This window comes from Echiichthys vipera (genome assembly GCF_963691815.1).
Source record: "Echiichthys vipera genome assembly, chromosome: 9".
In the NCBI taxonomy this organism is placed as follows: Eukaryota; Metazoa; Chordata; class Actinopteri; order Perciformes; family Trachinidae; genus Echiichthys; species Echiichthys vipera.
In genome coordinates this window covers 16,252,476-16,277,552 of record NC_139834.1, presented here as the reverse complement: position 1 = coordinate 16,277,552, position 25,077 = coordinate 16,252,476, and the positions used below count along the sequence as shown (strand labels likewise).

The 25,077-nt window shown below is 39.2% G+C and overlaps 3 protein-coding genes across 3 annotated transcripts; all 3 read left to right on the top strand.

Annotated features, from left to right (window-relative positions):
- Positions 1 to 2,386, top strand: tnni1a (troponin I type 1a (skeletal, slow)). The gene is made up of 5 exons (XM_083920394.1): positions 1 to 39; positions 295 to 426; positions 1,081 to 1,170; positions 1,291 to 1,467; positions 2,006 to 2,386. The coding sequence occupies exons 1-5, from the start codon at positions 31 to 33 to the stop codon at positions 2,108 to 2,110; spliced, it is 513 nt and encodes a 170-aa protein (XP_083776520.1). The 5' UTR covers positions 1 to 30; the 3' UTR covers positions 2,111 to 2,386.
- Positions 2,387 to 3,995: 1,609 nt separating this feature from the next.
- On the top strand, positions 3,996 to 11,855 carry lad1 (ladinin). Its single transcript, XM_083919429.1, has 14 exons — positions 3,996 to 4,097; positions 4,843 to 5,019; positions 5,552 to 5,837; positions 7,890 to 7,963; positions 8,550 to 8,715; positions 8,995 to 9,087; positions 9,408 to 9,451; positions 9,527 to 9,569; positions 9,778 to 9,821; positions 9,930 to 9,996; positions 10,107 to 10,247; positions 10,337 to 10,426; positions 10,991 to 11,116; positions 11,643 to 11,855. The coding sequence occupies exons 1-13, from the start codon at positions 4,060 to 4,062 to the stop codon at positions 11,087 to 11,089; spliced, it is 1,362 nt and encodes a 453-aa protein (XP_083775555.1). The 5' UTR covers positions 3,996 to 4,059; the 3' UTR covers positions 11,090 to 11,116; positions 11,643 to 11,855.
- A 6,475-nt stretch (positions 11,856 to 18,330) lies between these two features.
- tnnt2a (troponin T type 2a (cardiac)) lies at positions 18,331 to 23,166 on the top strand. Its single transcript, XM_083919602.1, has 9 exons — positions 18,331 to 18,355; positions 20,581 to 20,644; positions 20,749 to 20,865; positions 20,971 to 21,048; positions 21,165 to 21,275; positions 21,369 to 21,478; positions 21,904 to 21,994; positions 22,093 to 22,133; positions 23,034 to 23,166. Exons 2-9 carry the CDS (start codon positions 20,591 to 20,593, stop codon positions 23,065 to 23,067), a joined length of 636 nt encoding a protein of 211 aa, XP_083775728.1. The 5' UTR covers positions 18,331 to 18,355; positions 20,581 to 20,590; the 3' UTR covers positions 23,068 to 23,166.
- Positions 23,167 to 25,077: the final 1,911 nt, after the last annotated feature.

The window sequence follows — 25,077 nt, the reverse complement described above, 5'->3', positions numbered from 1 at the left end:
AAGCCAAAGATCTCAGCTTCGAGGAAGCTGATGCTCAAGGTAAGAGACATGAACCAAATCGTTCTGTAATACATGTGTTTGACCACAGGCGAGCAGCAGAGTCATGTTCTCTGTAGCTGTACTGTATCCTTTGATATACAGATACATTTGAACATCCAGAGTCTGTATTGAGACCTGAATGATTCTTTAAAAAAAAAGAAAAACATTTAAACTTTATGTGCTGGTGTGCTTTACCAGAGCTATGTAAGAACATCGTGTATTACACTGTATTAATTGTCCATTCATACCGTGCAGAGTCTGATGGTGGCAAAGGCCAAGGAGGAATTGGAACAGGAGGTTGTGGTTAAAGAGGAGGAGAAACAGAACTATCTATCAGAGAGAGCTCCTCCTCTAAACACTGGCGGCCTGAGCCTTGCACAGCTGCAGGTAACTTGTCCTCAAATTGTCAAAAATTACCCCACATACTTTCTATTCACTCTCTCCATTGGCTCTCCAGTAATTTTAAAGAGGACATATCATGCTTATTTTCAGGGTCATACCTGTATGTTGGGTTTTTTACTAGAATAGATTAATATGCTTTAATGTTTAAAAAAAAACACATTATTTTTCTGTCTGTCCAAATGTACCTGTATTCACCCTCTGTCTGAAACGTTTTAATGGCTGTCTCTTTAAGACCCCTCCCGAAATAGTACAGTATGCCCTGATTGGTCGGCATTTCGGGATCTTCCACATCTGCCCTCTTGGCGTCTCTGCACCACAATTGCAGCTGGGAACATATTATACTGTAGTTGTGACATCACAATTGTACAGAAGTCCTAGCGGCTCGTTTAAAGGCACAGTTTCTGAAAACGAGCTGTGTGCATTTCTCTTTTAGATTGAGCAATTTGATACTATTACTTCGTATTAAAAAAGAAATGGAAATCTTACTTTTTAAAATATGGGACCTTTAAAATGATTCAGGGCATTACACCTCCTTAATCTAATTTTAGTTGTCTCTGTAAATCAACTAAATGAGAGAGGTGATCACTTTTGTAAAATACAGATTTTTAACTTTTGAGGTTTATGTGTGTATATGTACAGGACCTGTGCAAAGAGCTTCATGCCAAGATAGATGTGGTGGATGAGGAGCGATATGACATTGAAGCCAAAGTCATGCTCAACACACGTGAGGTAATCATTTCTTCCCCCAGTCCATTTCCATGTGCTATGGGATGATATAAAGCAGATGCAGCAGGACTGCCCTACAGTACTAGTGGTGATTACCTTTCAATTATCTGCCCCTTTGTCCAGATTAAAGACCTGAACATCAAGGTGTTGGACCTCAGGGGGAAATTCAAGAGACCTAGTCTTCGTCGTGTTCGTGTATCTGCTGACGCCATCCTTCGCTCGCTGCTGGGCTCCAAACACAAAGTCTCCATGGACCTCCGGGCCAACCTCAAGTCTGTTAAGAAAGAGGACACTGAGAAGGTGTGTTAACGCTCATGCATGCAGGCAGAGAACACAAGAAAACCAGGGCAAGCAGAATGTATACCTTCCTAAGGGCAAGCACGCTTGGTAGCTACTGTGAAGTTTTAGATATCACAAGTGTCATGGAACACCTGGAAAGTGTGTTTATGTGTGTGAAGGGTGTGTTTGAGATAGTGAGCTGTAGGCCAGTGCAGGGCAGTGACCTTGTGTGTGTGTGTGTGAGAGGAGGTACGGTGCATGGACAATGATCCCATTTTACATAAAAGAGTAGCTTTTGTGAGCAACTCCCTGGTCACTGTGTGTGTGTGTGTGTGCGTGCGTGCGTGCGTGCGTGCGTGCGTGCGTGCGTGTATACAGTATTAGGTGCTGTAACCAGTTATACTAGCACGGTTATACAGTTCCAAGGTGACAAAAAGGGCATCAAAGGCTTAGACACAACGCTGATGATCATATTTTCTGAACCTGCTCTATTTCACAGTCTCTTTGAATTAATAAAAAAGAAACCATTATTTTATACCATTTAACTCTCTTTCTGCAGAAGAGGCCAGTAGAGGACAGTGACTGGAGGAAGAATGTGGAGGCCATGTCAGGAATGGAGGGAAGGAAGAAGATGTTCGATGCTGCTAAGGGTCCAGCCCAGTGAACTCAGAAGGTGATGGGCTAGTGTCATGTGAGTGACATCACTCTTCCTGCATCTGAATCAACTTGGTTTTCCAACCGTCTATTGCAGCTTCTGAATTTATGTATAATGCAATAAACTCTAAACAACAAAACGTCCCTGCACTCATGAAATGTTTTCTTTCTTTTTGCCCTGTGCCATTATTAGTATTGTCCTCTTAACTGATATTGTACCTGAGCCTCCAGAGATTTAGGCTTATATTTGTAAAGCAAGAAAACTGAGGATAGTATTTTAACTTAATCAGCAGGCCAAGTGATATTATAGCCAATAAAAATATTATCTTGTCAAATTAAACTGCATCTTTGATATTCTTGGTTTCTGGTGATGAACTTTAAGCATGGCCTGTGGTTTTGTGAACAGCCAATGATGTGCACTTTATAAGCTGGATTTACAAATATTAAACACAAAATGTATCTTTTTTTCATGCTTTTTTCCCCTATGTAAATTTGTGAACAAGTAACTATGGCTTTCTTTAAATACATAAAGCAGGGAATCTTCACCATTACTCATTACAGCTGTCTTCCCTTTGCAGCAGTGCGAACTTCATGTTACAGAAAGCACCGCAAAAGTACAGCGCAACGAGCTGCGTGGCTGTAGACTTGTTTTTAATATTACAGGGATGTAAAAGAACATATGGCCAAATAAAAACTTAGGCTACAAGAAATGCACCTCTCACACTGAGGCACTTCTGTGATAGAGCACATTTCTGCTGATAAACTTCTGCGTCTGCCAGTTGTCCACCGAGCATCCTGTTCACAGCTTTAGCCGCTGTCTGTTTTGCATGCTCATAAAGCACATTGCTTCCCCAATGGTGCTTTAATCATTATCATCTTCTCTTGGTGAATGCAAAGGACCTGCAGTAGTCCTGTGTCACTAAATAGGCCACTGCAACAACATAAAAACACACATAATTCAGTCTTCAGTGTTTACAATTCAGTCTTCAATGTTTACAATGACAGCACGTTTTGTTTCTTTGCTCAGGGAGTGACATGTGAACTAGTTAGATTGCATCTTGATGGTTCAAGATATAAGACAGCCTCCTCCAAATATGAGTGAAGCCGGCTTGTGTCCAAACACACAAAGGGAAAGATGGGTATGGGCATCAAGAACTACATGTTATCAGTCATTATGACAGTAGCTCATCCTGTTTGTTGTGGCCTCATGGTCTGCACAGAATATAGCAGGTAAAAGCTTGGTAATAAATCCAGGTGAGGTGGAGGGGTGTGTGTGTGTGTGTGTGTGTGTGTGTGTGTGTGTGTGTGTGTGTGTGTGTGTGTGTGTGTGTGTGTGTGTCTGAGCTCGAGAATGGGTCAGAGTCCGACACATTGGGCTTTGAGGACAGGTGTGGCCTCACACAGTAGAATAAACAGTCTGACTCACAATGTAAAGAGAGTCATTGTGTAGTGCCATAAAGCCTCAAAACCCAATTCGACATAAATCATAGTTACATGTAGTTTTTCTTTCTTTCTGGACCATCCAAATCCGTTGAAATTTATTTTACAACTTATTTTCACTGTTGTTTTTTTTTGCTATTTTAGTTTATCTTTATTTCTTGGTTATATCTTTTGTTGCTAATTTCCTGTCTGTGTGTGTGTGTGTGTGTGTGTGTGTGTGTGTGTGTATGTGTGTACGCGGATTCACAGTACCACAACCACAAAAGAGTCACTGCCAAATTCCCACCATACATGGAGAAGAGCACTCTCTTTCTCTCCCTCCCTCTCTCTCAGGTGGGTAGCTCACCTTTGTGGTCATGTGACACTTCAGTGAGCTGCACCGGGGTAAAGGTGGACTGCTTTGTACCGCACTGACTGTAATCTGACTGCCGCCCAGAGAGTGTTAACATTTGTCAGTCGACTCTTTTCTGTCTGTGAGCGAACTGCATCTGGAAACTTTTTGGGACTTTTGCTTCCAATATGTCGCTCAGTCGGAAGAACTGGTCGGCTTTGTCCAGGTAAGATTATATCCGTGCTTAAAAAAAAAAAAAAGATAATATGACACCTGTGTTTGAGAGCACCATCTGCAGCTGCTGTTTAACTTTAGTCACTGAACTAGCATAAACGTAGCTTACCCTTGCAGACAAGCAGAACAAAATTAAGGGGAAGGGAAGTTTATTTCTATAGTACATTTCAGCAATATTAATTTAAGGATATTATAATAACTGTAATCAGCAGCCAGTAGCTTTATGAAATTGCCATTTTCTTCCTCAATTGCTGTCATTATTTCAGGCATTTCTATCTTTGCTGTGTTGTTTAAGTAGTATGCTATAAAGTCACAATTGTCTTCTTTCAGGTTAAATTATAGAGATAACTGGAAAATTGTGATGAATGTGATCAATCACCTGCACAACAGTAACTTGCTCCACCAACAGACTAAGAAATTCCGTTTTCTATACAAATCCTGCATAATACTGGACTGAACGAGTCATTCAAAGTTGTTAAGACAAGCAAACAGCTGTGCCTTTACTTATTCGCATGTGATGATGAACAAGTAAAGCAGGTTCTGTGTAACCATTATTATAAGAGATATATCTCTCCTTTCGAGTGAACAAAACAAGCAGCTCATTGGATATTTTCTGAAGATTTCATGAAAATATTTCATGTTGAGTTTGGGACACTATTTTATGCATTTTTGCCTCAGTTTCATTTACTGTTTCATCTCCACATACTCTTATTATCATGTATATCCCCTGTGCTCAGCCTAGCGCGCCAGTGGACGATGGAGGACAAGGAGGAGGAGGAAAGGGAGAAGAGAAGGAGGGTGAAGAGCAACACCGAACCAGACGCTGACTTCAGCCAAACAACCCAAGCGACGTCCACCGGTGACAGCACCTTTGGGACAGACTCCACAAGTGAAATGTCCCAGGAACTCAGCAGGTTATTCTCACAATTTAGCAAAGTGCATTATTTATTTGAATAAAAGACAACAACCTCAAACTTGATATATAGGCTGACTGAACATGTGTGCCTTGCTCTTCTCTGTTTGTTTTAGCACTGCTATTATCTCTTTTTCTTCTGTCTTTCTTGTATGTTAGAGGGCCATAGGGATGCTAGTGTGTAAGAATCCAGCTACTTTGATGGTGCGCCTTTTGAGTAGATGGATTTCAGAGGCAGAGAGAGGGAGAGAGAGGGAGAGAGGATTCTGACACTTTTGCCCCATGGGAGTGTGTCATATGTATACTTAACGCATGAAGAAAGCTGATACTATACAAGGAAAGTATGAAAAGCTATCAAAAACTCTATCTTGCTGAGTTCCTGGATCAGAAGCAGTCTTCAAAGACAGAGAGGAACTGTAGAGCCTTTCATTAGAGAAACCTGATCAGACACAGGACTGACAGGTCCTTTCCCTCACTCGAGACGATCATGTCGGTCATTCATGTGTGAGGGTGTATATACTGTTTCTTTTCAGTGTGGAGCAAATACAGCTAGACTTTGTGGAGATGCTGCGAGTCCGTGATGAAAAGCGGAGGATGAGGCATGTGGAGACACTGAGACAACAGAAAGAGGTAGAGGATGATGGAGCGGAGGCCTGCAGAGGAGGAGCCAGGGTGGAGCTACTGGGGGACATAGATGATGAGCAGGGCAGTGAGTTGCCCTCTGGGGAAGCCCCATCCAAACCACAACCAGCTCTAAAAACATCCTCTTACAGCCCCACCACCACCACCAGCAGCAGCAGCAGCATTAACATCACACAAGTAAGACTGGAGTCACCTGATACCTTTCATCAGAGTGAAAGAAAAATTTGGTTATCATAGTTATTTTATGACAACATGACTCAGAGTCTACAGCCATGCTGATAGCTCTGTGAGGCTGTACCTAGGCACAGCATGCTTTGAGCTAAATGCTAACATGTTCACAATGACAATGCTAGCATGATGGTGTTAAGCAGGTGTAATGTTGCCATACCATGTTCACCATCTTAGTACAGCATTTTAACATACCAATATTTGATAATTATTACAACATGTAAAGTACGGCCCTGTCTAGATGGTAACCTTAGATTTGCAAAACTCTCTGTACCTCCTGCCTGACGACAAAAAACCAAAGCCAGTAACACTTGATGAAAAGTTACTAGATCACCAAAGTTATTAGGATACATCATCTGGGAACCATGAATGCCTGAAGCGAATGTGCTAATCTATGCAGTAGATGTTGAGATATTTTACAGGTGGTGCTGAAGGATAGTGACTAGAATTTATCCTCTGGGGATGATGAATGTTGGCACAAAATGTTATAGCAAGCCATCCAATAGTGGTTGGCTGACCGACCAACATTGATAACCTTCGAACCATGCAGCTAATATAGCAAAAAATGACAAAAGTAGGGCTGGGCGATATGGCCAAAATAGGTAATTTCATATATCGATGACAAAATATATATATCACAATAAAGTATGTTTCCTAGTAATCCATTAAATACATAGTCTATATGATATAAATAACCATGTGGTACAGTCTAGCTTTGTTTACTCCTGTGTGAATTAAATACTTAACAAATGTTCTCATTTTAGTGCTAAATCAACGTAAGAGTCAAGTAACAAAGAGTAAAGTGACGTAAATATTGCTGTAATGCAGTCCAGCCGCTCAATTAACGCAATAGAAACAATACCGAAAAAATATATACGATGCACATTTATGAAAGAAGGATTAGCCATAAGGATTTATGGAAATGCTTATTGTGGTACTAATAAAGGAATATCTTATCTTAAAAATCTGCTCACTTTTTTAAAATCATGGGTTATGTAATCCAGTTAATGTCGATCGCACAAAACTGTGTTAGTGTAAAGTTTGATTATAAAACCAAAACTGCAAGTTTCAAATGATATTCCCTCAGGTATTTCAGATAACATTTCATAGAAGTTTGACTGAATGTGCTTGTTCTTGTCAATTTAGACAAGGTTAATGTGAATCACGAAATCTCTATATATCATTTTTCATGATATTAGTTCCATTAAAAGATTAATGATTAATGATTATCATATTGAATTATTGCCCAGACCTTTGACAAAGTATGAAGTGCCTTCACTGACAAACAAATTCTCTGGCAAGACAGGTGGAGAAAATCTTCCTTAACATCAAAACTAGTAATGCTTCACGCAGTCATAACGCAGTGCTACCAATAGTGCCACCCTGCAGTGGGGTTAATCAGTTCAACTGTTACCCCACACAGAGCAGGGAGAGAGTCGTGTTAATCATTTTCTAGACTTAACAACAACAACAATTTTTTCTCCCCCTCACAGAAAGAAAGATATTAACGTTACATGTTATGTAAAGATGTAAAGACTCTGTGTGCATTAGTAACGATATTCAGGGGAACAAAGCCAGACAGACAAACAGAGAGTGTATGATGCTCACACACAGTCATACACGCACGCAAGTCATAAGTCTTTGTTAGTTATCAACACCTTTGGTATATTTTCTTTGAGTAAACAACCATCAGAACATATAAGTCAACAAAAACATTTGAACATTGAGGAAACCATTGTATGGATCATGTGTTATAACTGGACCTGCACTCTTCCTGTCAATCAAATGACCATGCAAACCATCTATAAAACTTTGATAAGAAGTGCTTACAGTCATAGTTTGCACTTTATCTTTTATTACACTCCAGGTGGCTCTAATTCAGTGTATCTGCAAATTAGGCCATAACCATACAGTGTTATGTAATGCAAGGTGTGGCTCAGTTCAAAAGCTTGTTTGTTGTGAGCTCATGTTGATCGTCTTTCCTGTTTGTTTCTTTGTCAGCACGAGAACGGACAGTCATCAAGCAAAGACCCCAATCCCAAGCCGGTGTTCACTCCGGCCCGCAAGTTTTGCAGGTTATGAGCACAATTTCTGTCTGTTGTTTTTTTGTATGGGAGTCAACCGGTAGGATGAAATACAGATCAAACATTTCTTTACGATAAGATAAAAGGTTATCAATTTCAAACAGAGAAGTGAAGGACAGTGTAGTAGAGCAGTGTAATGGTAACCGAAAGCAAGATATTCCCCAAGTGAAATTGATTTTAATGATTTAGTTTATGTTGAAATATAGCATATCGATCATATGAAGAGAGCTATATGTACTTCCAAACCAGTCTTCAAGAGACACATTTGTTTAGATAAACAGTCAATATAGAAACTGGAAACTCAAGTTTGGATAACGAGACATCGAGGCAGCCAGACACCTGCTGTTTGCTCTTTGGATACAAACAGATTTCCCCATAGCATCATTTAATTGGTTTGAAGCTTTATGACAGCCTTTATTATCCCAGGGGTTGGACACAGATCCTAGAAAACAACATTTTATAATAATATTGGTGAACAGGGTACAGTACACACTTTACTGTGAGTTGGATCACTGGTTGCTTTCTCATGCACACCTTCAACTGACCTTTCAGTTCACTTGTGTTTCTGGTGTTGCAGTTCTGTCTCTATCTCACTCGACAAAAGCCCCTCGGCCAGCGGGTGCACAAGTCCCATGAGCCCTCCTTCTCCGACAGCCCCCATGTCACCTCAAGAACACTGGCCATCACCTTGCCAGAGCCCATCTCCTGGGGGAAGCCCTGTCCAGAATGAACACACGCAGGAGGTATTTCAACACACACGTGCACACACATAGTGAGATGACATAATTTACAAGTGTTAATGCCACTGCTCATCAATCAGATAAAGCAACAGCCCCCTCTAGTGTTGAGATTAAAAGTTGCAGTCTTGTGCCAATAACAGCAAACAATCATTGTATCTATACAGTAGTTGTACATGCAGCGTGCACAACAGTCTTAAAGAATAGAAGGAATGCTCACTGGAGCTCATGTTCATCTGAATGGGAATAGTTAAATATGATACTATGTATGTTACTTTACCTCAGACTGGTGTGAACGGCGCTTCCTCCACCAGCAACTTTGAACCGACGGCCAAACCAGCGTTTGTCAGGCAGAGCTCCAGGACTATATCTTTCCGGGTAAACATATCACACGCAATTTCCCTGCTACATTCCAACATTAACTTTTGCCTATTTGACTGTTAAAACAAGATTGAATCTTGCGTGCATCAGCTGTTAGAGTATCAGTTCAGGGTAATTTGCTTGTGCTACTCCCTCAAGCTTCAGGTTGATGCTAATAGCTGAAGCAATATTTACCAGCTTTTACTGTTCACTGGTTGCTTTGTGAACACCCTAACTCATCACAAGAGACAGGAGGCCTGTGCTGGTCATTAGCTGCTGATGTTTGGACGACTGTAAGGTCTGCTAACACACATTTACATCCACTCGGCTTTCCACAGATGATGAGGAAGAAAGAAGAGGAGAGCGTGCCACTGCAGAGGAGGCAAGAAAACATCTGTGTCTATATTTTGAGTGTCTTTACCTCAGTTTGATTGCTGACTGCTTTATTCTGTTGTAGTGCGAGTGTGAGAACTGCCTCAAAGAAGTTTGAATCCAGCACAGTAAGATTCTTGGCTATCTTATCTAATTTCTCCGTAACATTTACACAAAGGTATTCTGCCAGTAATGGCCGATCACCGATGCTGGCATGGATCATGGATCATAGTGCATTGAAATATTATTATTAATATACGTATTATTATACAATGTACATTATTTCTGTAAGTTGTACATAGAGGATTTACAGTGTGTGTAATGTTAATTATCTAGGACCAAAATGAAGATGGAGACAAGGCATCATCTTTCCTGAGAAAGTGAGTTTGTAGAGCCAAGTTATTTTTTAAAGTTTGAACTACTGTTATTTTAGTCAAAGTGTACACAGCTGGACCTGTGCATATGTGCATTCTGCTTTGCTTATCCAGCTCTAGGCAGAGGATTTCATCCAGGTCGATCCAGGAGAAGATGGAGAGACTGACACAGGCTGCACAGGTCAGACTCTCTGCAACAAAGCAGATTAACTCAATTTAAGTAACTGTATAAGTAACAATCATTTTCTTAGTCTACATCAACACTGATGTATTCCTCCTATATGAGCGTAGAAGTCAGAAGTGGCGCGATTTCCAGACGTGACCAAGAGGACCCTGTTCCTGCTGGATGAGGTGTCCAGGAAGAGAGGCCTCTTTGAGAAGGAGAAGGAGAAGCAGGCAGCGAGCCCCACCAGCCCGGGAGTTTCCAGACAGGTAGACTCATTACTCAGTGCATTAATCAGTACATGGGCTATAATTATTAGCACTTATTGGTTCTGATTGTTTCTGTCGGAAATTCACAGGAATTTAGGGGCTTCACATCAGGAATGTCAGACCGGATCAACCGCTGGCTCAACAAGCCCAACCATTCTGGGTCTTCACACAGTTCTTCTGTGAGGCTATTTGCATTGTTACATGTCTGTTAAAACTGCATTATGTAAGAAGGTATACAAGTGTAGCAGCCAGAGGGCAGTCATACTCTTTCAGCTAGTGTATGTGCCTCAAGTGTTCTGAGCAGGATATATTTTTGTACTTCCTGCTTCTTAACTTTGATTAGTAAGCCCTATTCCGATTATGTTCCTGAGAAATAGACTTTCATATCTCGTCCCGGCAACTATGATTATTTTTTATTTAAATTCATAGGAAATAGCAACATTCTTTCTTCAGTCTTTTCATTTTACTATGGAGGGGATGTTTAAGTTGTGGTGATTAGAGACTTCAATTAACTGTGGAAGTTGAGTTCTAAAGTTTATAAAAAAAAAAAAATACCTTAGAGAGAGAGAGAGAGAGAGAGAGAGAGAGAGAGAGAGAGAGAGAGAGAGAGAGAGAGAGAGAGAGAGAGAGAGAGAGAGCGAGAGCATACAATGGCATATACAGCTCTCTATTCTGTCTGTTGTATTGAGGGTTGATTTTGTTGTAGAAATAAGTGTGAACATTTTTCAATTTAATATTTGTAGGACTTGAGACATGTGGACATCACCAGTAAGAAGAGCCTGTTCGAAACCAGGCAGGAGGACAGCTTCCCAAAAACCAGTCCTGGAAAAATCTGCAAGTGAAGAATGTCCATTTATAATACCCAGCAGGCAAGATTACTGTCCCACACTGCACTTTAAAAGGTCCCATACTGTAAAAAGCTAAGTCTATGAATTTTTTGTTGTTTATTATAAAGCAGGTTGAAGTGCCATATAAATACTCTGAAAGTATCAAAGCGTTCAATCCACAGAGAAAAGCACACAACCCATTTTAGAAGACAGAGTCTTTAAATGTACTTATGACTCCTGTACGGTTGTGATGTCATACCTATACTATATATATATATATATATATATATATATATATATACATATATATATATACGTCCCTCCCTCTCTCCCTCTCTCCCTCCCTCCCTCTCTCTCTCCCTTCCTCTCTCACCGCCCCCCCCCCCCCTCTCTCTCTCTCTCTCTCCCCCTCTCCCTCTCCCTGAGGGTGTATATACGTATATTCAGACAGACCTGTACATGTATAAACCGGACAATGAGTGTAATATGGGACCTTTAACATAACTTTACATTTAACTATGAACTAAAAATGTGCTAATTGCTTGCCTTTGTGTGCCTTTATTTGCAGGATTTAATAGACGGTGAGGAGGATGCCGTGACTGACTGATTCGTTCTTCGAGCTTTTCAATGTTTTTCTTCCTTTCCAAAGCACACAGGAGGAACAGATATGTCACTAAAGAAGTTGAGTTGAGTTTTAGTTTTAAAAGGGCTGAAAATGGGGATACTGCTTTTAAATTTGGGAAGCTTTAATCATACACTTTTACATTGCTTTTTTCTTATTTCAAACACTGAAAAACTGTTTAATGTGCGAGGAGTAAAAAGCAACATTAGAGAAGAAGAACAGTGACAGAAAACAGCGGAAACAGGGTTATATTTCTTTTAAAACTCTTTAGCTATTTGCATTAACTCTGTGTAATTTTTAAGCACTTTAAACAGGTGAAGGTCTTAAGGCTAATGGTGCCTATGTCTAATCTGCCAAAATATTCTTTTTGTTCTGTGTCACTTTGGGCAAGATGCTGCCTGTCTAAGGAATAAAATGTTTTATTACAACAAATTTCTGTCATAAATGTCTTGTACAGTAATGTTGCTTACACAACACAGAAACACTTTCTAGTCTTAAATGTCCATATACTCTGCAACATCCCTTATCTCAGCAGAGGGAGGATGCAGATAAGAGTCAGATGCCTGTGTGTTGTCAGTGGCAGGTTGCCATACACGGGTGAGATAATGTGTGTGCGAATCATTGTCTGTGTGCTTTATCTGGATCTTTTTTGGCACTGCAAACCACACTCGGGCACACAGCAGCCTTTTTTGGGAATGGTGATAATGGAGAGTACATGCTATCTAAAAAGGTTATTGATAACACAACAAGGGGTCCTAAAGCCTCTTCTCCACTACCCAGTCTGTCCCTTTGCTCTCTGAGACCCAACTCGCGTTTCTATTAGTGAAAGCAGCGACATCTCCTCTGCTGTCTCTCCATCTGATCTCTTTCTTCATCACTCTTACTCAGGTAAGTTTCACTGAACGTTACATGTGTCTACTCGTACCCAGGGTGCAGTATTTATGCTATGAAATGTTTTTAGGAAGCTGTGAAGAATGTGAAGGAATTTACGCATTCTGTTTAATGTTTAGATTCACTGCTGCACACCTGAAGGCTCCCTGTCATGTCTGACAATGAGGAAGTGGTGGAGGAGTATGAGGAGTAGGTCAAAGCTTGTTTTTCATTTTTATGTTCCATTCAAAAGCACTTACACATGTTTCTAATGTTTCTGTTTGAATATACTGTACATGTCTGTCTGTACATATACAGCCAGTTATACAACTATACATTGTAGTATCTTTACATCAATTGTAGTGACAGATGTATGTAGACAAAGAGTAATAATGCACGTACATGTTTGGTTTTCACAGGGAGGTGGAAGGTAAGAACTCTCATCATGACTCACCGCATGCAATTTCACCACAGCAGAGAAAAATCTGACATTGTTACTGTTAAAACTACAGCAATGTAGTTTCAACAGGTGTTTTCTTTGAGTAATCTTTTGTATGTTCAGCCTGTAGCTCCCATAGGTCTCGTATATACAGTATAAATTAGCAATGTACAGTACTGTGTAAGTAACCGGCATGGTAACACTTTACAATAAGGTACACAACATTTTTGAGTAGTTGCCAGGGAACTAAAATAATACAATTTTATAGAATAGGAAATGATTAGTTATTGATAAGATCATTGAGAAAAGAGTGAGGACCTAATGAGAAACAACTTGAAAATGGATAAATCATTAATAAGTGTTTCCCTAATAATTCCTAATGGAGGACTCTTTAGTAGATCTAGAAAATTATGAGTCACTAGAAACTAGACTGACAGGTCCTATATTAATGAATCTTAAGTACTTTCTTCATGATGAAAACTAATAACGACTAATTTATCATTCATTCATTACTTAAACATTAGTAAGTCTTCTGAATCAAGTTCCTGATTCGTTCCTCACTTGTTTCTAAATGATCATTAACTAATCAATAACTAATCATTGACTACTCTTTAATGTTACTCATTGACTGATGGTTCACTCACAGTTAGTCCCTCATATTTGCTCTACATTTGTTCTCTGGTAACAACACAGCATTTTATGTCCCTTTTTGCTAAGTGTTGAGAGCATTTATTCATTTTCATGTTTGATTTACCGTAATGCAGCACAAAGTGTGTTTGTACCGAAATACTTTCTTGTTGAGTCAAAGATTGCAGTAGGTAGATTTGTTTTGGGAAAATCCAGAGGAAGTAAAAGTTATTTGTTTGGGATATTGTTGATGATGGATGATGATTTCCTCTTTTTGTTCTTTATTTTGCTTGTAATTAGTTAAAGCATGACAGCCAAAGTAGTTATGTGTGTGTATTAACATGCAGTTCTTCTCATTGTGTGTGATTACATTTGTATATTCCCTCTCTCGTGTATTTTCCTGGCTGCATGATTCAGAAGAGGAGACTACTGAAGGTATGGAACATTTATCACTGAAACTCTGGTACAGCGATAAACATTGACAGCCAGAGTGCCTGGCTAAAATACCATAGCTGTGATCGAAGTGCATAAAGTTTCTAGATCTTTTACTTTAAAGAGCACAGTGTAGGATTTAGTGAGGTTGCAGATTGCAACCAACTGAATACCCCTTCCCTCACTCCTCCCTTTCATTGCGTTGAATAGACTACGGTGGCCTTCAGGTAACGTAAAAATGTGAAAGGCCCTCTCTAGAGCCAGTGTTTGGTTTGTCCATTTTGGGCTACTGTAGTCCCTGCTCCCTATGTAGGTATGAAAGGCTCATTCTAAGCTAGCAAAAACACAGCAATTCTTATTTTCATGTGATTAAACATTAAAGAAAACATAATTATGAAGATTGTATTCCATTTCTGCCAAGAGATCCCCCAATATCCTACACACTGGACATTTAAGTAAAAGTACTAATACCACACAGTAAAAATACTCCAGTACAAGTAAAAGTCCTGCATTTGAAATGTTACTTAAGTTAAAGCATAATAAGGTAATGTACTTTGTAGCTTTCAAATCCAAGTTCTATTGCAGACAAATATTATTATATATTATATCATTAGGTAATTATTGGAGCTAATTTTTAAAATATTTTCTTATTTTACTGCTTTAATGTTTGACTATTGGTTATTTCTGTTTTGTATTAATCTGCGGATTACTTTTTTGATTAAAGGATTGATTGTTTGGTTTGTAAAATAATTTAAAAATAATTATAATTTTGTCATCACAACTACCTAGAGCCCAAAGTGACACCTTCACAATGCATGTTTTATTGCAGCCAAACCTCAACATTATTAAATTAAATTATTTAAATAGAGAAATTGTGTTGTGATGAGTTTACCTTGTCTATTTACATTGACGTGCCAAAGTGATTAGCTACAGGCTATGATCTTGCATATTTACGTGAAAATGCTTATTAATATGCACTGTCCCTGCTTTTAAGTAAATCTGAAATAGCAAATCATCCCATTTGGGAAGCTAGAACCATGAAATGTTAGGAGGTTTTGCTTAAACTGCTTAAAAAATTATCAAATGGATCAAATACTCGGCTCTGTTTAACTCATAGCAAACGATCATATTTTATAAGCACTTCATATGTTTTGTGCACAAAATGTAGTTTGTAAATTAGCTAGTAACAAAAGTAACAAATCATTGTAGTGAAGTAAAAAGCACAATATTTTCCTCTGAATTGTAGTGGAGTAAAAGTAGAAAGTGGCATAAAAACAAAACACTTAAGTAAAACTACAGTACTGCATACAGTAAATGTACTTAAGCACAGTACTTGAGTAAATGCACTTGACTGACATTCATGAATTACTTCATCTGAATCATTCATGCTTGGTTTTATCAGGCTTTGAAACATTTTCTTTCTGAATGTCGCTGGCTGCTTTGCTGGCTGACTGGCTTTACTAAATGGCTCTCTGCTTTTGCTCAGCAGGAGAGCAGGGAGTAGAGGAGGAGGAGGAGGAGGAGGAGGAGGTGGAGGAGGCAGAGGAGGAGGCAGAAGAAGGTACTGCTTGTGCTTTGAGCTGAAAGCATCTTTTTTGACACACTCCAGAGTCTGCAAATGTCAGGTTGTACCAGGAGTTTTGTTTTTGGACCAACCTCTCAATCACAATCAATCTCTAGTGGGATGAAGTTCACTATGCACCTGCACACTCTGGGCTTAAACATTAGGAACTCAAGATCCATATAAGTGTTACTGACAAATAATACTTGGGCTGAGAATATCCATTTAACATTTGGCAAACACGGAGACGTTTACATAGAGAGAATGAAGAATGACTTAATTATCAATAAATAAAATAGGAACAAATCCTGAAATTAAATAAATGATACATATTGAAATGTATTTATATATATCCGCTCTTATTTGTCTATGGACTGACAATTGTTTTTCTGTATTCTCACATTTATTCATGTATCTATTTCTGTGTCTGGATTTTAATGAGGTATGTGGTTTTAAATTATTTCTGAAGCAGAATTGGTCAGCACCATCTACCACATATGCACTGAAATACAGAAATTATATTATTAGAGTATAAATGTAGAAATATAGAAATAAATGTACAAAATGTATACATTTAAGAGGTGAATTTGAGTTAAAATTAGTTCTATTTGTATTTTAATAATTTGTCATTTAATTATCTATTATTATATTATGTATTAGTTGCATATTTATGTATTATTAATAAGATAGGATGAACCTTCACTGATCCAAAGAGGGAGAATTCCGTTGCTGCAGTAGCAAAAGAACAGAAATAAAAATAAGTAAATAGAAAAAGAGAAGGTAATAAATAAATAAATAAATAGAAAGAGGTTTATGAAACTTAAATACAGCAGAAGCCAAATAGAAACTATACATGGCAAAAGTACTTTGAATTATTAAAATTGTGTATTTATGATGATCTGACCTTTCTGGATTAGACAAACGTCAACAAAATCAGTGTATTTTTCCCATCAGTAATAGTCTACACCGATAAGACGCACACATACACACACACTGGCTCACAACAACTCTTGAGTGTTGTCTGATTGAAATACCAGAGGTGGGAAGCTAATTCCCAAACTGTCACTTGTTTTCTTTCTGCATTTAATCAGGCTTAGCATCTGTTCTCTCATCTCATTTCCAAAAATGACAGGCCATTGACAAACGAGAGTGATGGTTCAGATTAGGCAATGAGTGAATGTGAGTGTGACTTCTAACTGGTATGTCACTATTTGCTGTCAAACTTCCTTCTTTGCCAGAGGCCGTAGAAGAACGGGAGGAACCTGCTGCAGAGGAAGAGGCCAACGAAGAACAAGGTGAGCAGTTGGAGAGGAAAACATTTTGAATGCAGACATGTTGTTCAGTGCTTTTACTTTGTCCTTTATTACCCAGCAAGAAAACATCATGTGTATAATGTCGAAAACAAAGTAATGATGATTCACTCAAGACTGATGGGAAAATGATCTTCCATCTAGGTCACAGATCAAAACCTCATGTTTTCCTCCTGTGTCTCTCTCACTTAGTCACACCACAAACAGCCACTGGGTAAAAAATTAAGCCCTGTTAATCTTTATCTTGGTGTTATTTTTGATCAAGACCTCACCTTAGACCAAATCAATTGCTCAATCCAGCTTTGATCGGCTCAGAAATATTTTAAGGGTTAGACCATTCCTCTCCACTAAAAATCTGGAAACTGTTATTCATGCCTTCATAGCCAGTCAACTAGATTACTGCAACATCTTGCTCTCTGGCATCAATAAAAAAAAACTCATCCAAAACAATGCTGCCAGGATTTTGACTTGAACAAATGGCCACATTACACACACCCTGGCTTCCTTGCACTGGCTTCTGGTGCTTTTAGAATTTATTTTATAAGATTATATTGATTAATTACAAAGCCCTGAGAGGCCTTGCCCCAAGTTATCTGGCCTCTTATTGCCTTATGTCCCTCCCTGTAGCCTGAGGTCCTTGGATACATCATTCCTGGATGTTCCAAGGACCTTGTTCATACTCAATGGTCTTAGACTGGTAGTCACGGCACCGAGACTCTGGAAAGCCTGCTGAAAATGATCCTTTTAGCGTCCTGCCTTTATGGCCTGTGTGTCTTATTTTTGGTGAAGTGTCATTCAGAGGTTACAGATGCCATACCTTCTTTGGTGTGTAACTGCTTATTATCAAAACACCCTCTCTAACAGAATGCTATTCATGATATGTGACACATGCATCATTTACTGTTGACACACATACCAACACAGATTAGCAAACACTAGGTACCTGACTTGCTCTATTTTGGTCTTTCTCTTTATCTCATGTCCTCCGACAAATGATTGTGTCTGTCAACACATAAATCAAAACAAGTTTCTGTCCTCTAATAGACACTTATTTGACACATACACTCATAAATTCACACAAGCCTCTCAAGTTTCTTATTTTGGTTTCAGATGGAGAAGAGGAGGAGGGAGAAGGTAACACTATTTATCTAAATTGCATCAAAATGAATGTTGGCCACCCATACTCATTCTGTTTTTCTTGGACGTACTCAACATTAACCAGAGTGAAACCCAGATGAAATCTGCTGAACTAAATTTCCCTGCATAACAAGCACATAAACTGTCATTTCCTGGTAGGGTTATGAAAGGTTTTGGTGTGCTCTTGGTGAGAGTGTGTGTGGTCTGAACTAGCTCACTGGTGTCTTCTCTTTCAATTCTTATTTTCCTTCTAAACAGAGGAGGAGGCCAAACCAAAATTCAAGTAAGTAATGATCTCTGATGTACACGCACACACACACACACACACACACACACACACACACACACACTCTCACACACACACACACACACGTTTATTCTTCTACAGCACTGTTATGGAAACCAAATAGCTGTGGTGAAAGAAGTATTCAGATCCTTTACTTAAGTAAATGTACAAACACCACACTGTAAAAAATAATTAAAAAAAAGTCCTACATTGAAAATGTTACCTGGTCTAAACACTAACAACTAAGTACAGTACTTGAGTAAATGTACTTTGGTTACATTCCACCACTGCCAAATGCTTAGTGTAGAGCTAGTTCTGCTTTCTATATGGAAAGCCTTTGAATAGTTGGAGATTTTGGCAAATACACAAATTGGCTTTTTGCAGAGAACCTGTTAGATGAGAAGATTGATAACACTCTCATATCTGTATGGTCACGAATCATACCCGCTAAGGGGTCATCCCTATGTTTCCCAAAGGGATCCTATATTCCCTGGCCGTAGAAGCCTCTGCCTTCGCTGATCTTATTTAGCATTTTGTTGAGGTTAGGGGTTAGTGTTAGGGTCTACATAAGCCCATTTGCCCAGGAATTGATTGTGAAAAAAAATAACGGACCGGGGAACATAGGACCCTTTTTTAAGAAAAGTTGGGAACATCAGGCCTAAGGGTCCTATGTTCCCTGGTCACATACAAAGCGGGGAACATAGGTACACTCCCCTGGCTACCTTAGCTAAACTTCACTTAGCTTAGTTTAGTTTAGTTTGAGTGTATTGAATGACATATTATTGTATTTGATGTGTGTTGTTGTGTGATTTTGTGTGGTATTTTATTGAGTTTTAGGTGGTGAAGCCAAAGACAAATTTCCACAATGTGGGCAATAAAAGGATATTATTATTATTATTATTATTAATTAATTTAGCTTAGTTTAGCTTAGCACAATGCCAGGAAACAGCAAGGCTTTGTCCAAAGGTAACAATGATCCTTCTACAGCGACTCTAAAGCTGACTAATAAACACTTTGTATCTTGTTGTTTGTTAAATCTGTACAAAGATACTGCCTCTAGACAAGAAATTAATCATTAAAAGTTGTTTTTACATTGGCTTTTGTATGCATTCAATAAGCGAGATGTCACATGAGTCAATGCACAACTCGTGACTATTAAGGTACTTTAGTTGAAACCCCTTTTGATTGAATAAATGTGTACCGAAACTCCTTTTCACAGTTATAACTCCTTAAAATATAACAACACAAACATGACAATTTTTTCAATTCAGTGTGACTTACATGTCCTGAGGATATCAGTATGTCCACTGCCCATCCATCCATAAATCTGCTTCGAAATCAAAGGAAAAAAGACGGTTCCTTGTCCCCGAACTTGCCTGAGAATGATCACGTTTTTAACGTTTCCTCGGCATCAAAGTAATCCCGTAATTGTCGTCCGTGCATCCATTAGACAGTGCACATAGGAACTGCTAATGGATAACTCGGCTCACTTTTAATGCTGCCAATTTCTCAAACATGTAAACAAAGGTGCATAATAAAAAAAAAAAAAAAAAAAAAACGGGGTTCAAGTTGTAGCTACGCACACCAAATCTTTATCTTAAGATAAAGACTTTAAGATAAAGAAGATTCCTGTTTACCTCCCCCAAAGCATCATGGGAAGCACGATGGTAGTTCCAAAACTTTCAGCATGAATATCTACCAAATTAAAGTAAGACAAATACAATAGGAGTGATAAAATACATCACTAAAACCAATCACATTGTACTATACATATATTTGACATTTCTGAGGTGTCTTGGTGGATAATCGTCCCAATAAATAAAGTAAGACAAAATAAAAATAAACAAGTACTGTGAGTTAAAAATTTAAACAACAATTAAAAAAAATGTATAGCTAAAATTTCAGTTGAACCTGTTTGTAAACAGTTGAATCTCACCCATGCTCTAAATCTCAGCCATGATGGCTACTATCAGTCATCGGTGTTTAGAAATGACATTTGATACAGTGAAGAATGCAGCAGAATATTAATTGGTTAAGACTTGACATATAAAATCTGAAACTTGGATGAACTTCAAAGAATACAACATGCAGAGACATGCACATTAAAGGGACATTTGCACTTTGTTGAACCTTCTGCTTGCATGTTATCCTCATTTGACACCCTCAGTGACAGTGAATAATGATGTCTTTCTTCATATTTCTTCCTATTTTTTAATCTTCAGGCCATTTATCATGCCCAACCTCATCCCTCCTAAGATCCCAGATGGAGAGAAGGTGGATTTTGATGTGAGTGACAGATTTACAGTACTGTGCTTTGTCTTATAGTGTAAAATCAATGAAACATAGACCCATTAGCACATGAAGCACGCACTGAACCCCATTTTCTGTAGGATATACATCGTAAAAGGATGGAGAAAGACCTGATGGAGCTTCAGACTTTGATCGAGGTTCATTTTGAGAGCAGAAAGAAGGAAGAAGATGAGCTCATTAATCTGAAGGACAGGATTGTAAGAGCCTTACACTATAACAAATCAAATTTAAACATTCACACACACACACAACAATAAAAATCCGCTTTGAGATCTGTTTAGATGTGATGATCTGTTATGCAGGAGAAGCGCCGTGCCGAGCGAGCAGAGCAGCATAGAATCCGCAGTGAGAGAGAGAAAGAGCGACAGAAGCGCCTTGAGGTAACACCCTGTTCAAGCTGCTGTAATGTTATGTATACTTCCTGCATCTACTGAATGAGCCACATCCTAACATTTCAGTCCTCTCTCTCTCTCTCTCTGGATCCATGTTTCTTTAGGATGAGAGAACTCGTAAGGAGGAGGAGGAGGCTAAGAAGAGAGCAGATGATGATGCGAAGAAGAAGAAAACCCTCACCAGCCTCCACTTTGGAGGTTACATGCAAAAGCTGGTAAGCAGGTGGAGGGTTCATAGCGGAAGGGTTAAAGTTGTTCTAATGTGAAGGATGTAGACCAGAGCCATGTTTTATTTCACTTTCCCACAGACAGAAAAGCGGAGTGGTAAGAGGCAGACTGAGAGAGAGAAGAAGAAGAAGATCCTGAGCGACAGACGTAAATCTCTGGATATCGAGAACTTGAGCAAGGACAGACTCAGGTAGGTGGAGACATCAATGGGATCACACCAACCACAATGCCAAATCGGGCCAGGGCCGTAAAGTTGTGGGACCAAGGACATTCCTTACTTTCTACCCCCCTACTTTAGTCCCCCTTGCTCGGATCACAACCGTTTTCGAACCACATTTTGATCTGAACTACTTACCAGTTATATTTTATGACTATATCTTGCCCAGTTGCAAAGCTATTGTGGTGACAAAATGTATTCACAGAGAGGTAGAAACCTGGCAAAATAATCAAAACTGTCTCGGTGGTAGTTCCTGCTACAGTCCGTGTCTCCAGGACAACATCTTGCCACGATGAGACACACACACATAGACATACAAGGTGGATACATTTACCAGTGTCGCTGTTGCGGCTGGTAACAACCATATTGTGTCATTTTTCTGTATCTATGTTTCACAGTGAGAAAGCTAAAGAGCTGTGGGAATGGATGCACAAGCTGGAAGCAGAGAAGTTTGAACTGCAGTACCAAATCACCAGTCAGAAATATGAGGTGTGTGCTACAGTACACAATATATTGTTGAAGTAAGGTTCAGCTTATAATAGGCCTCATTTGATAACGGTAACATTTGTACATTTTCTTTAATCCAGATTAATGTGCTGAGAAACCGCGTCAGCGACCATCAGAAATCGTAAGAATGAACTTGGAATCTCATTTTTTTTAATCCCTCTGATGAAACACACACTTTTAACACAGATGTACCATGTTCATGCTCCTCTTATGTAGACTTTATATACTTGAAAACAAGTACCGGTAGATTGTACTTAAAAAAAAGTCCATCAGAGAGAGAGAGAGAGAGAGAGAGAGAGAGAGAGAGAGAGAGAGAGAGAGAGAGAGAGAGAGAGAGAGAGAGAGAGAGAGAGAGAGAGAGAGAGAGAGAGAGAGAGAGAGAGAGAGAGAGAGAGAGAGAGAGAGAGAGAGAGAGAGAGAGAGAGAGAGAGAGAGAGAGAGAGAGATATGTGACACGGAAATGTTAATCAAAGTTTTAAGAAAACTTGCATGATAAGTTCACAAAAATCAATAATTATGTACTGGATAAAGGGATTTGATAACTAGAATAGTATAAACAGTCACATACTGTAGACATGTAGAGTCACAGACACAACCCGTCGAGTTGTCAAAGCTAAGCTTTAATTTGACCCACTGATCGCAGCATGCAACAGTGTTTTCATTTAAATGGTGGCTTTGTGAAGGTTATCAGGTTCTTGTGTATGTATGTTCATCTTGTCATCATGGCAGGTACAGTATGACGCCGCCGTTTGAATGATCATCACTGAGCTCAGAATACCTTGTCACAGCCTATCTCTCATTTTGCTCACCTTCTCACGAGCCCCCTGAGGCTCTGTTAATCACTCAGACTAGGTGTGGCAAAGAAGTCAGCTGTCACACCTGTCACAGACATGCTGAAAGGGCGATTGAATGTCTCACAGTGTGCCTTGTTATTTTTGGAATGGATGGTAGATGATTCTGCAACCTCACAATGTTGGCTATTTGTCTTTTGTCTCATGTGACCTTTCCTCATTTTCAACAGATCTAAGAGGACCAAAAGAGGCCTGAGAAAATAATTGCAGACCTTTCGAGTGAGAAGTGTAGCTATCAGCCCTGTCCTGCAGTCACCGCCTCAAACTAAGCCCTGGCTTTCCTGCCCCAACCCAGTCACACCTGTTTCCCCATAACAAGCACCACCTACAGGACCAATTATATCCAGTTTTCCAGCTCCATCTCTCTGTTGCTTTCCTCTTATTACCATCCTTCACATTAGCTCACCTGTGTTTTAGGGTGTAAATAAAACAGTCTTTGTCCAATCTAGCTCTTTCAGACTTTTGAGCGTGGGTGCATGAGCTTACTGGCACCCAAAACTCTACAGAGAATAAAACTACATTCAGATGAGATGAATGCAGAAAGCCTAAAGCAAAGACAGTAAAAGACATCTTCCTACTCAGAGACAAGCTCCGACATGATTAAGACTGTCATGATGCTCCTCGGGCTAACGCCCAGACCTCCAGCCGACACACACACAAAGCTGTAAGAGCATGAATCATTTTTCATTTAACCGTAATCTAGGTGGGAAAATCCTTCATATGAAAAAAAAAAAAAATACATTCTTCCCTTTAACTGCTTCCCAACTTCTCTTTCAAAATGTAACAACACCTCACTTCAAAGTGAATTTACACGACAACATCCTTGGTTTTGATAAGTCAGAGTTGGAAAACTAAACACCAACTAAGTCACTGGTGAGGAAGTGATGTGGCACCAAATATGCGGAAACGTTACAAATTATAATGAAACAAGCATATCATTCAGAGGTGATGATAAGATTTATGAATATGTGGACGGATTAATTAACAACACTACATCATTCAGGAGAGGGATGATAATATATAATTTGTTCAAAATCAAATTATATACAGAATATTTGATATAGATCCATGATGGAATACAAAAATATGGCTACCTCTTTGAAAATAGAATGAGGCACGGAGAATTTATTTTTTCATGCAATGTGGTTTATAAGTCAACAGCAGGCCATGGAGGGACAATTGGTGGTGAGACAATTTTTTCCCCCACTTATTTTCATTACATGTCAGGACAGCCCTTGTGGTGAAAGTCAAACGGTACGGACATATTTGTTCGTGTTTACTTAATGTGTTAATGGTCTGGTAACCACAGTGTAAAGGAGAATGGAGAAAAAACGCTGCAGAGTGAAAGCTGTCCTCTTTTCAGACTCAGGTCTTAAAAATCTCACCACACCTGCTTCAGCCAGACCAGGGGTAGGCAATTCTGGTCCTGGAGAGCCACTGTCCTGCATGTTTTAGGTTTCTCTCTGCTCTTACACACCTGACCTCCAGGACAGGAACTGCCTACCCCTGAGCCAGACCCTAATACCAAATTTAAAGCTGAAAGGCTTCTCATTTTGTTTTCATGTTTTTTCTCTATGTCGGAAAATGGCACGCATAAAAACCCAGCTGGAATGAAAACTTGGAGCTTAATTAGTTCAAGATGTCTACAGTACATCGAATCCTACTTTGTATTGCAACTGCTGCACCGCAGTTTCCCCCGGGGTAAATAAAGTTCTATCTTAAGAAATGATGAGCAGTATGCAATGATCCACTATCTTCCAGCACAGCTCGTACACATATTATGCACATTGTATGAACCATTTGTTAGCACATTGAATTACTTTAAAGTTGGTTGTTCAAGAAAGAAACTTGTTGTTTTCATATCTGTTATTTATTCTATGTACAGGCTGACTGACAGGAAAAGCTCCTAATCATATGCCACATACACACATTTCTCCAAAAATACATTCTAAAGCAATACTGACATCAATCGTCCCCGAGGCCAATGGACCTCGACAGGACTTTGCCTCAAGTGTAAAAAAAAGTCACTGCAGTGTATGGTGGAGTCGTGGGGAATCCCCAACAATCTCAAGTCTTTGCTGATGTGATTTCTAATGCTGGGTCTTTAAAAAGCATTGGAGTGCTGAGAGGATTTAAAAGCGGTTTTCAGTAAGTAAGACTATAATTTGGTTATAAGAGCAGATACCAAGTCATTGGTCCTTAAAACTTTATAGC

What these genes read in the sequence shown, in the direction of transcription:
- tnnt2a (XM_083919602.1), top strand. Translation starts at nt 20,591, where the DNA reads ATGCCCAACCTCATCCCTCCTAAGATCCCAGATGGAGAGAAGGTGGAT. An exon ending in TTAATCTGAAGGACAGGATT is followed by an intron (nt 20,866 to 20,970) that starts GTAAGAGCCTTA and finishes TCTGTTATGCAG; the next exon opens with GAGAAGCGCCGTGCCGAGCG. An exon ending in TCACCAGTCAGAAATATGAG is followed by an intron (nt 21,995 to 22,092) that starts GTGTGTGCTACA and finishes TCTTTAATCCAG; the next exon opens with ATTAATGTGCTGAGAAACCG.
- tnni1a (XM_083920394.1), top strand. An exon ending in TGAGCCTTGCACAGCTGCAG is followed by an intron (nt 427 to 1,080) that starts GTAACTTGTCCT and finishes GTATATGTACAG; the next exon opens with GACCTGTGCAAAGAGCTTCA. An exon ending in AGAAAGAGGACACTGAGAAG is followed by an intron (nt 1,468 to 2,005) that starts GTGTGTTAACGC and finishes CTCTTTCTGCAG; the next exon opens with AAGAGGCCAGTAGAGGACAG.
- lad1 (XM_083919429.1), top strand. Translation starts at nt 4,060, where the DNA reads ATGTCGCTCAGTCGGAAGAACTGGTCGGCTTTGTCCAG. An exon ending in ATGTCCCAGGAACTCAGCAG is followed by an intron (nt 5,020 to 5,551) that starts GTTATTCTCACA and finishes GTTTCTTTTCAG; the next exon opens with TGTGGAGCAAATACAGCTAG. An exon ending in CCGGCCCGCAAGTTTTGCAG is followed by an intron (nt 7,964 to 8,549) that starts GTTATGAGCACA and finishes CTGGTGTTGCAG; the next exon opens with TTCTGTCTCTATCTCACTCG.